The following is a 12424-nucleotide window of genomic DNA, read 5'->3' as shown; positions in this document are numbered from 1 at the left end:
GTGTGCAATGCAAACAGCGATCAAAGGACAGCGCAGGCGATACGTGGCGGATTTGCAAGTATTGTACTCAGATCAGGCCCAACTGTGCAACAACAATTAAAATTTCATAAACCACGCAGACTACAAGCAGCGGATTTGCAAGTGTTCATACTCAGATCAGGCCTAGTTTAACTGCGTGGCACAAACGGTCGTCAAGAAGTTAATTAACGAAGGGTGATTCGTAAGCAGAAAGTGCCTATTTGCAGGAGTGAAGTACCCCAAAGGCCCACCTACGGAAACAAACCACAGTTTTTAACTTAATCAAGAAATTTACAACAAGAAGAATTAATTAGTTCATCATCAAGCAGTCGTCGTCTGCAATCATTATTACAATACCTACGTGAGCACCGAGGAAGGCATAACTAATTGTGAGTTCGTTCCGATTTTTCACTTTGTGTCCATTCCCAGTTGCATTTAACGTTTAACATAATTGATTTCCTAGTCATTCTCATCATTAAAGTCATTCGTCAATAGATACGAGTAGTACCTACATTGGTAAAATCATTTACCTTTGGAATGCCCCAACTTCAATCGTTTAGGTACAACCTTTAATTAGGTACCTAACGAAATTTATAAGAGAAATATAATAATTAAATTCACTATTCATTAGTTCTTCTTTGTAACATTTTACCAAAATTTAAGGTAATTTCACGTAACTAGTCGTAACAAATTTCTAGTGCTTAATTCTATAAGTACAATCTAATTGCCTATCAATCAATTTCCATTTGATTCGTGTTTAGGTTTCATCTGCAAGTGGCTAATATTTAATTTAATTTCTGTGCTTAAAGACGATTTACGGTGCTTTCCAGCAACGCAGCACAGTGTCGTACTGTGTCAGGCTTCTTGCGTGGCTGTAAGCGAGCGCTTCTCAGAGTCGTGCACGGTGTCTGCGCATGCACAGCGGCCAGCGCGCATTCCCCGCCTTGAGAACAAAAGGCGACCCGGCGCATGTTTACTTGTTTCCTCGCATTTTGCCTACTTTTTGCATTTATAATTATATTATTTGATTTAACTATCGCTTCACTTGCATATCTATTTCGCGAAGTACCTATTACTTGCATTTTCATTCTTGGCACTAAGTATATAATGGATCTCAAAGGCTTAATTAGAGTGCGAGCTTCGTATAAATCCAAGCTTACGCAATTTAAATCATATTTAGAAGTCGTTCTAAGTTGCGAATCACTTAGTAACCTACAACTCAAAGAAATTAATATTCGTTTGTCTAAATTCGAGGAACTTTATGCATATTTCGACAGCACGCAGTCTGACATAGAACGTCTGTCTGAAATTCCAGACGACCAGTTTAAAGAACGTAAGGAATTTGAAGATCAGTACTACGCGGCCGTCGCCGGCGCTCGAGAGGTGTTGGACAGGCACAGCGGCGCTGCGGGCGGCGCCGACAGCCTCCAGTCGGCGGAGTCAGGTTCGAGGGCTGTCCTTACAGGTGGGCCAAGCTTAAAGTTACCCACTATCCAACTGCCAAGTTTTTCTGGTCGCTATCAAGATTGGCTCGAGTTCCATGATACCTATGCGTCATTAATTCATTCGAATAATTCAATACCCACGATTCATAAATTTCATTATTTGCGCGCAGCCTTAACCGATAGTGCTGCTTTAATTATCCGCTCCTTAGACTTTTCAGCGGATAACTATGAGGTTGCATGGTCGCTGTTATGCGATCGTTATAATAATAATAGATTACTGATAAACAATCATATCCAAGCCATTTTTAATATTGAACCCGTGATCAAAGAGTCTGCGCGAGCTCTCAGAAATATTATAGACATTGTTAATAAAAACCTCAGAGCTCTCGCTACGCTGAAGTTGCCTACCGATCATTGGGACGTGCTTGTGATCTACATGATTTCTAATAAGTTGGATCCTTTGACTAGACGTGAATGGGAGGAACACCGAAACACCATTAAAGATATTCCTACACTGAACGAGTTTCAAGGATTCCTGAAAAATCGTGCTGATTTATTGGAAACCATGGCAGAGTCACAGGCGCAGCAAAGGCGTCGTCATAGCGATGTTAGTCATGTTCGACCTAAAACCTTTGTCGCAAACCAGCTAACCCCGCCTTCGTTTTCACGTTCATGCGCTCTGTGTAATAATAAACATGCCGTTTATCAGTGTCCTATATTTAAATCTTTAACTGTAGAAACACGTCTGCAAAAGGCAAACAGTTTAAATTTATGTCTCAATTGTTTACGACCTAGGCATCCAGACAAAAAGTGTCGGCTAGGTCCGTGCTTACAGTGCTCAAAGTGGCACAATTCACTATTACATACGGACGACCAATCGTCTCATGCCAGCGCTGACAGCTCTGGCGCTCCAGGCACAAGCACCGTACTGACTGCCTCCGCCGCCGAGCGGGGCGAGCACACTGATGATGACCAACCAAACGACAATATCGCTCTGTCGTCTACCACCGCTGATCACAGCAGCGTGCTGTTGTCTACGGCACTCGTCGACGTCGCTGATCGCGATGGTAACAAAATCACTGTGCGCGCACTGTTGGACAACGGTAGTACTTGTTGCTTGATGACAGAGAAATTATATTCCAAGCTTAATTTACCTGCATATTCAACTTCAACTTCTGTTGAAGGATTAAATTGTCAGTCGTCACGCATCACAAAACGGTGTGATGTAGCTATATCTTCTCGTCATGACAAATACGTAGTTGACATAAATTGCTTCATTGTACCTCAGATTACGCAACTTTTACCAGTTCGAAAGGTTGACTGTACATCACTAAATATTCCTCCTAATATTTTCTTAGCTGACCCAACATTCCATTTGCCATCAGAAATAGATTTGTTGTTAGGTGCTGAAATATTTTGGAGTGTTTTAGGTACACATAGAATTTCATTAGGTAAAAATAAACCGTCTCTAAATAAGAGTAAATTTGGTTATTTAGTGTCAGGTACGGTTCTGTCATGCAAAGGTAATAATAATAATACTACAGTCCATTGCAATTTTTTACAAAATACCGCTGATAATGAGCTTCAAAATCAATTAAATCAATTTTTTGAGCTTGAAACAGTTCGAGCTCCAGATCATAACATTTTATCTAAAGATGACAATGCATGCGAACGTCATTTTACACTGAACACAACCCGTCAGTCAGACGGGCGTTTTATAGTAAAAATGCCATTGAAGGAATCTCCAGGGGTATTAGGAGATTCTTATGAACAGGCTTTAAGTCGATTTTTATGTTTAGAGCGCAGGTTTAAACGCGATCCTAACTTTAAAAATAAATATTGTGACTTTATGTCGGAGTACATTAAACTAGGTCATATGACCGAAAATAAGCACTTTAATCGTGAGGAAACCTCTTACATTCTCCCTCATCACGGAGTGTTGCGAGAAATGAGTCTCACGACTAAGCTCCGTGCTGTATTCGACGGATCAGCTGTGACGACTTCCGGTTTGTCACTGAACAATATTCAACATGTAGGTCCAACAGTTCAAGACGACCTCATTAGTATATTAATTAGATTTCGTCAGCATAGATACGTAGTGAGTGCAGATATAGACAAATTTTATAGGCAGTGTTTAATACATGATTCACAGCGCAATTTGCAACAAATACTGTGGCGTTTTAACCCCACAGAAGAATTAAAAACATATAAATTAAACACAGTTACCTACGGAACTGCTTCCGCCCCCTATCTCGCGACCAGGTGTCTGGTACAGTTAGGCAAAGAATGCGCTGACAGTGAAGTAGCTAGTGCTATCTTACATGATTTTTACATAGACGACCTGATTTCAGGTCATGATTCTGAAGATAGATTAATTCAAATATGTAACACACTTACAAATGTACTTCACAGCGGTCAGTTCCATTTACGTAAATGGCGTTCCAATAATTCTTACCTACTTAATCAGATTCAAGGTCAAAATTCTAGTGATGAATTGCTTAAAATAAATAAAAATGAATATTCTAAAACCTTAGGTTTGCTTTGGTCCAGTACAGAGGATAATTTAACATTTTCAGTTGACGTTAATACGTTTCCTAACCCGATTAGCAAACGCAATATTTTATCGACAATCGCAAAGATCTTTGATCCACTAGGATTAATAAACCCTATTGTTTTACAAGCTAAAATAATTTTACAAAGGTTGTGGGCAACGAAAGTGTCATGGGACGAACCTTTATCTTCTGAATTTCAGTCAGATTGGGCAAATTTCGTAAAACATTTGCACGAATTAAATAATATTATAATCCCACGACGCGTTTTATGCCTATCACCCATAAAAATAGAAATTCATGCTTTTAGCGATGCATCTATTCAAGCATATTCAGCATGCATCTATATTCGTTCGATTTCACAGAATGGAGAGGTCTCTGTACATTTAATTATGGCCAAAAGCAAAGTGGCCCCACCTAAGCCTACGACAATCCCACGGTTGGAGCTATGTGGAGCCCTTTTATCAGCTCGTCTAGTTGACAAGGTAAAAACAGCCTTGCGCTTAAATATTGATAGCTGTTATTACTGGTGCGATTCCACCATAGTCCTCGGTTGGATTAATTCACCGAAATTAACTTTAAAATCTTTTGTTTTAAACCGCATCAACGAAATAACGGAAAATACGGATCCTAGCTCATGGCACTATGTGCCAACTGAATTAAATCCCGCCGATATCGGGTCTAGAGGGTTTATACCTTCACAATTACACCAGTCAAATATTTGGTGGTTTGGACCTGATTATTTATTATTAAATAAAGAACATTGGCCTAAAAAACCAACTCATAAAGTTGACAACTTACCAGAAACTAAAATTGTATGCCACGTCTCATTAACAGAACAAGTACAATTGGAACAGATGAATACCTTTGTGACTAAATATTCTAGCTTCGAAAAATTACGTCGAATATTAGCTTATGTTCATAGATTTATCTTTAACTGTCGAAATCCAAACAACAAATTTACGAACTATTTAAAAATTTCGGAGTTAAATTCATCAGTTAATTCATTATGTTTAATCGTGCAAAAAGAAATGTTTAAAAATGAATACAATGTACTTAAAAATAATAATCAGTTGCCCTTAAAAAATAAATTAATAAATGTAAATCCTTTTTTACATACAGACAATTTAATAAGAGTGGGTGGTCGATTATCTAATTCTAACTATGACTATGACACAAAACACCCCATTATACTGCACGCATCTCATCATGTCACTAAACTTTTATTTGAGTATTATCACAAACTACTTCTTCACGCGGGTCCGCAGCTTTTACTTGCCACAATACGACATAAATATTGGCCTATTGGTGGACGCAATCTTGCTCGAAAAACCGTTCACAATTGTATAACTTGCTGTCGATTCGCAGGTAAAAGTGTACAGCCCATTATGGGTAATCTACCTGAACAACGTGTTCACATTGACTATCCTTTTATTAATACAGCTGTTGATTATGCTGGTCCTATTTTGATAGCGAACAGAAAGGGAAGAGGATGTCAGTTGATTAAATCCTACGTATGCGTATTTGTATGCTTGGCTGTAAGGGCAGTTCACATCGAGCTTGTTACCGAGTTAAGTTCACAGGCTTTCATTGCCGCCTTGAACAGATTCATTGCCCGCAGAGGCAAACCTGCCAACATTTTCTCGGACAATGCTTCTAATTTCGTAGGGACTTCTAATGAACTCGCTCGTTTATTAAAATCATCTTCGCTGGAAATAAGTAAATATGCGTCGGAGAACTCCATAAATTTTCAGTTTTCACCAGCTTACAGCCCCCATTTTAACGGTTTAGCCGAGGGTTCCGTGAAATCTATTAAGCATCATTTGAAGAGAGTATTGGCCCTTGCAAATTTAACATACGAGGAAATGAATACATTACTCGTCCAAATCGAATCAATCCTCAATTCTCGGCCTCTGACGCCTTTATCATCAGACCCCAGAGACTTAGTTCCCCTAACTCCAGCTCATTTTTTGATCGGACGAACTCTGATGATGTTGCCATCGCCTCAGGTCAACGACTCCACAGTCTCCGTTTCACGATACATGAGGACGCAGCAGTTAAAGACTCATTTCTGGAGTAGATACTATAAAGAGTACATTTCAGAACTCCAGAAGAGACAAAAATGGCACAAGGATGGCCGGCGCCTCAAACTTGGCGAGATGGTGGTTGTAAAGGACGACCGCCTGCCCCCCAACCGCTGGCTGCTCGGCCGCGTCACCGGCCTGCACCCTGGCTCCGACGGCGTGCCACGCGTCGCCGATGTGTACACCACCTCCGGGACTCTACGAAGAGCCTTTAATCGACTCTGCCCACTGCCGATTTTGGAAACTTCCGTTCCCAAGGGGGGAGCATGTTAACGCCGTATAAACTGCAAGCAAAGCGCTCGGGCTTGCGACAAACACCGAGCGCCTCACTCGGCTTTACGACGTCGCACCTATCACACTATGTACTTTTTATGTAGTTTTTTTTTCATATTATATACTGTAAAGTTTGAGTCAAGTTTTAATCATCTCCTGATCTTCAACACGCACCCTTGCATCGAGATTGACGCCTCAACAACGGGAAAGGAAAAAAAATGTTTTTTTCGTATTTCTACCCATTTTCCTGAAATGTTAACTTTTACCCGACTGCCCGAAGAGGGTTATGTTTTTCAAGCGTATGTATGTAAGTATGTATGTATGCACTAAGTATGTATATTTTGTAAACATTTTTTTTTTATTTTAGTCTTAAATTAACCTGTATTAGGTTTAACTATAGGTTGCAACGTGTTATCTTTACTACGCAAAACTTCTTAGTTGGTGACTCAGTCCATGAATTTTTTAGTAATAATTTGTAAATATTGAATGTCCTTAAATATATATATTTTTTAATTAAAAGTGAGGCCTGATCATTGATATACCTACATCATACCTACCATATTTTTAAAGAAGAAACCTACTCCTAACTATACACAAACATATTAATACATTCACTCTTAATTACTTCTTAATTCTAAGTATTTCCCAAGATACATTTTGTAACCAGAACTTAATAGAACACAGAATAATTTATTTTCCCATAATTCAGGTAACAGTGGAGCAGCTGGCAACACAATTCGTCACGCACACGTAGCATCCTTGCAAATTGTCTTACACCGTTCTTACGCACACTACAATATTGAGTTTGGCATTCACGAAACCTTTTGTTTTTAGGTAGCGCGGTATCTAGTCGAGCGAGCGTGCGAGACCAATCATTCATCTAAGCTTATAACTAAAAGAAAAGAAAGAAAGAAAGAAAAATGATTATTAACGGTCCCAACAGTACCACCACCAAACACAAAAAACAATAATATATTATTATACAAGCAAAATTACAACAAATTGTATGGTGATGACACCAATTGTCACCGAAAAAGGGTCTCCACTCAGTAACTAACTTACTTATAAGTGTATCTTCAAGCCTAATTACTTATAGAAATTCTATTTTAAGGCTGAATATTGCTATGAATCCAGGATAAGTACTCGAACACTTTGGTGTATACGCCGGGAACGTTCCCCGTGCCGCACGGCCGAACACCAAAGCTGAGTATGCCTATCACCTCGAAATGGGACTTGGTGTTATTCATCTGGTGGTAGTGCATCAAAGGTCCTCCGGAGTCACCCTTGCAGGTGTCCTTGCCAGCCTCGCCACCTGCGCACATCTGGTGGTCCCAGAGCTCTACTCGACGCATCCGGAAATTGTAGGCTTGTTGACAGTCCTGTCAAAAGAAATAATTATATTTTTTTTAAAAAGTTGAGGTCAAAAATTTCATTTTTAATACATGCCATTTTGCTAACCGTACTTGCATCGTCATCTGAACTAGATTTCTGTACCCAATGAGGGCTATCGTTTTTGGTCTTTCTAAGTGTGGCTTTCAGTCTGTTATTACGGGCATAAAAACAAAGTTTAGATTTAAATCATATTTAATACACCTTAAAACCGTACCATAAAAATAAATCGAGCAACCAGTGTTGCGTAGTCCCGTTTTGTTCGGAAAAAAAAGGAGGACAAAAGTTTCCGAGAGACAAAACTGTCTCAAAACACAGACATTCATTGCCTTGTAACGCATAATTGCCATAATTAATTCAGGTAATGCAAAATATCCCCAAAAAATTATTCTAATTATAAATAAACCTTCTTCTTTTCAGGTGGTAGGACCTTGTGCAAGGTCCGCCCGGATTGCTACCACCATCTTGCTCACTAATCTGCCGTGAAGCCAATAGTGCTTGCACTGTTGTGTTTCGGCGTGGAGAGTAAGACAACCGGTGAAAATTACTGGCACTTGAGGTATCCCATCCTGCTTCTAGGTTGCAACGCATCTGCAATACCCCTGGTGTTGCAGATGTTTATGGGCGGTGGTAACCCAACCAGCAAAATCCCTCTTACAACCATCTCAAGACTATAAATTTTCACTCTAATATTGGTTTTATATCATCGTATAAGCCTGGATTTGGGCACAAATTATAAGCGTATTTATTTTAACATCGTCCTAATATCAGTCTTATTGAATACTGTTCGCATTTACAATAATCTTTACAAAACTAATTTAAGCTGCCTTAGGCTAATATCGCTTTTACGTAAGTATTTTGTAAGCCTGCATAGGCTTATATTGGTCCAACGTTAGAATCTTGTGAGCCTAAACAAGCTTATTTTGATTTTATGTACGACCATACGAAATTTTGAAACATTCCGCGTGCATTATGCTCGGTGAGTGAACTGCAGCGTGGCAGAATAAAATATTGTAGTGACAAATTGAATGCATGTATAATAATAGTAGTAATATTAATAACGTGTTTGTTATCATTGGTGGTTCTTTATGTTGCGCGGTAAGTATTTACGTTGGAACATATTATTTACTGTAAAGTAGACCCTGTTTTACGCTTCAAATTTCATGCGCCCACTCAAATAATCAATTAAAATAGTATTTTCTATCTCGTATATTTTTTTATTTCTATAATTGTAGTGAAAATGATGCCATTGTTATAGTTGCACTTTTCCAGCGCACTATTAGACTATTGTAAGATAATTTACTCTAATATTAGCATTCTGAATACCAATGGTACGGCCATGTTGAATTAATTTAGGGTTCCTTGCTTTACCTACATAAAACATGAACTGTTTAACCTTTACCTGATTTTATCCTAACCTGATCACTTGACTTTATAAAAACAAATATACTAAAAGTTTTTACTTTTTATTTAAGTGACAACGTTGGTGATGTAAATGGCTGAATATATGGATTTAGACCGTTACTTGACCAAGAAAGACTTCCGTATGTTAAAGAATTTAACATGGCCTTGGAAAGAAACTCATTTCTTGTTGAGTGAAACGTGTCACGGATGCGGCCATTACAATAACGTTTTTTTCAGTTCCTATCTTAGTAGTGACAGTAAATCCTTTTTCAAGCTGATTAATTTCACTAACAAAAGGCCCCGGATAAGCATCTAAATTTGATGGATTTACATCTCCTGAGTAAATATCTGTAAAAGAAGATGAAAACCATAAAATCAAACAAATATTAGTAAATTGTTCACATAGGGAAATAATATAAAGAAAGCCTCAGATTGCGGGTATTTGGCCCGAGCCGAAGGCGAGGGCTATAAACAAGCTATCTGAGGCTTTCTTTGTAATTTCCCGTGGCGAGCATATGATTTTACATCTTCCCTGGGTGTAAAATGGCAATTGCCATGTAAATATAATTACAACCCGAAAGGATATTTGTGCGAATTACCTACTCAGGCACAAAAAGTGCTACTTTGCGCACTAGTGTGGAAAAGTATACGCCATTTCTAGAAGAGATATAGCATGCATTTTTCCGTGATATAATAATTTCTTGATGGCCACAGCAATCTCTTGAATTGGGTTTTGCGACTTATACAGGTTGAATTCTAATTAGGCGTTGATACGAAAGCGTATGCATATACTGATTAGTAACAAACAACTTTTCCAAAGAAAACTTTAGAAAAATGTGTTTTTTTGAATTATTTATACTTTAAGTCAATGCCCAACTGAAGTGTAAATCACTTTTTAAGGCAAAATCTTTTTCATAATAGGTTTCGTCCTCGGTCGAAGATTCATTTTCACTGACATGATCTATGTCACAGACTGAATCTCTGTCCTCTATATCGACTTCTTGCATGAAATAAAATCCTGCAGAACCCTCACCAATATCTTTCTCAACACTTAACTTGTCTGGTGTTTTTATGTTATGCTTATATTAGGCTGACATTCTTACAAAAGCATTTATCAAAACCATTATAAAATCAAATGAACTAATATCATTCTAATATCTTACTAAACTATTGCTATTGATCTTATAATAGCTTTAAACAAGATCAAAAAAGTATACGCTTATAATGTTCTTATGTTATGCTGATATTAGTCTGACATTCTGACAAGGGCATTTATCAGGACCATTATAAAATCAAATTAACTAATATCATTCTAATATCTTACTAAACTATTGCTATTGATCTTATAATAGCTTTAAACAAGATCAAAAAGTATACGCTTATAATGTTCTTATGTTATGCTGATATTAGTCTGACATTCTTACAAGGGCATTTATCAGGACCATTATAAAATCAAATGAACTAATATCATTCTAATATCTTACTAAACTATTGCTATCGTCTTACAATAGCTTTAAACAAGATCAAAAAAAGTATACGCTTATAATGTTCTTATGTTATGCTGATATTAGTCTGACATTCTTACAAGAGCATTTATCAGGACCATTTTAAATCAAATAAACTTAGAGAATGGTGCTATAAGAACAGATATTCTCAAGTACAATGAGTCTTCGTAAATGTTATTGTAGGAGTAAGAGGCTTATAATAGTATTATAAAATGAGCTTATATACATATATGAGACTAGGTTATAAGATAGAGAGTTCTTGAGTCTGTACTAGCTTATCTAAGGCTAATATAAGAACAGTAACATGTTCCAAAACAATTATAAGAGCGCTATAAGCCCACCACTCTCATAAAGTGCGCAATCCAAGACTTTTTTGCTGGTTGGGAATCTCTTACCATCAGGAGACCCACTTGCTCGTTTGCCATTCAGTCGAATAAAAATAAAATAAAAAAACCCGCGTAGATCACCCAAAAACTATGAGATTTAACATTTCGGAGACCTCACGCTACACTAGCGCCTCTAGCGGCGAATTCATACGCGATAGCCCTCATTTTAAGTCGATGCCATTTTCGATGTCGATGTCAATTTTAGTGCTTGGATCCATAATGTTATCTATTACACATTACTCAAAAACAAGATTGAAAAAACCAAGAGACAAGTAGATAAACGTATTCAAATGTCTTATCGCTAATAAACAAGCATGTTGACCGGATAAGGCTATCAAAGTATCTGGCAAGTCTGGGAGATTTAATTTTTGACTTCTCATGCTTTTAAACTTCGTATTTATGCTGGATCTAGGCGGCATAAAACGACATTTTATGCTCTAGTGCATGAAGTAAAATTTTCGTCTAAAATCCAAGGCAATCTGGTGTCAACAGCCACAAACAAAAAAGTTTCTATATACCTTGTAAGTGAACAATAAAATTGTTTTCCACTGTTGCCATTTTACCTCCTAGCAATTTACAAAAGTATACCAATTTCAAGGCACGCAAGTAACAAGTACTTAGGTATACGAAATTTCAAGTCAATCCAACTACTGGAAGTTGGTCAAATTTTACTTGCAAGATTTGATTACAGACAGACAGACAACGGGACAGGTGAAACTAAATAAAATCTTGTAATAAAAAAAATGTTCATTGACTAAAACAGGTTGCTTAAATTAAGATTGGTTTTGGGAATATTTTTGTGTAGGTATTGGTTTATCTGCGCACTCTGCATTTGTAAAAGTTGTTATAAGTAAGGATATTCGATTATTAAATGGAAAGACGTATTACTGGTATGAAGCTACGCATAATGGCGGCGCAACCGCCTCTAAGTAATATGATATGGCATTAAGTACATACATAATAATACTCGTATAGGGTTTACATGATACGTGTACCTACATTTTGCATTTTTTATTTCAATTCCAAATTTTTTGTTACTATTACGGTCATCCTGTAAAACCCATATCGAAAATACAAACTGAAATATAGATAGATCTACGCAAAATATAGATAGATCTACGGGATTTTACGGGATAACCGTAAAAGTAACAAACAATTTGGGATTGAAATAAAAAAATACAAAAAGATTACATAAAACCAATCTTAATTTGATTGCTTAATAACGACATCTCTTGTCCGAGTGAGCGGTTAGTTCCAATGGGGTGCTGAAAGTTTCTCCATAAGGGCTACAGCATAGATGTCGCTAGTGCCGCTGCTTAAGTGACTAAATTATAAGAAACAAACAAGCTGAGATATGTGGTGCATAGGAGA

The 12424-nt window shown here is 37.5% G+C and overlaps 1 protein-coding gene across 1 annotated transcript; it reads left to right on the top strand.

Annotated features, from left to right (window-relative positions):
• Positions 1-1082: 1082 nt before the first annotated feature.
• Positions 1083-6447, top strand: LOC141445610 (uncharacterized). The gene has a single exon (XM_074111460.1). The coding sequence runs from the start codon at positions 1126-1128 to the stop codon at positions 6367-6369; it is 5244 nt and encodes a 1747-aa protein (XP_073967561.1). The 5' UTR covers positions 1083-1125; the 3' UTR covers positions 6370-6447.
• Positions 6448-12424: the final 5977 nt, after the last annotated feature.

Source organism: Choristoneura fumiferana, chromosome 2 (assembly GCF_025370935.1).
Source record: "Choristoneura fumiferana chromosome 2, NRCan_CFum_1, whole genome shotgun sequence".
NCBI lineage: Eukaryota > Metazoa > Arthropoda > Insecta > Lepidoptera > Tortricidae > Choristoneura > Choristoneura fumiferana.
The sequence above is the reverse complement of the archived record's forward strand: the minus strand, read 5'-3'. Positions and strand labels throughout refer to the sequence as shown.

Excerpts from the sequence above, each read along its gene's own strand:
- LOC141445610 (XM_074111460.1), top strand. The coding sequence starts at position 1,126 with ATGGATCTCAAAGGCTTAATTAGAGTGCGAGCTTCGTATAAATCCAAG.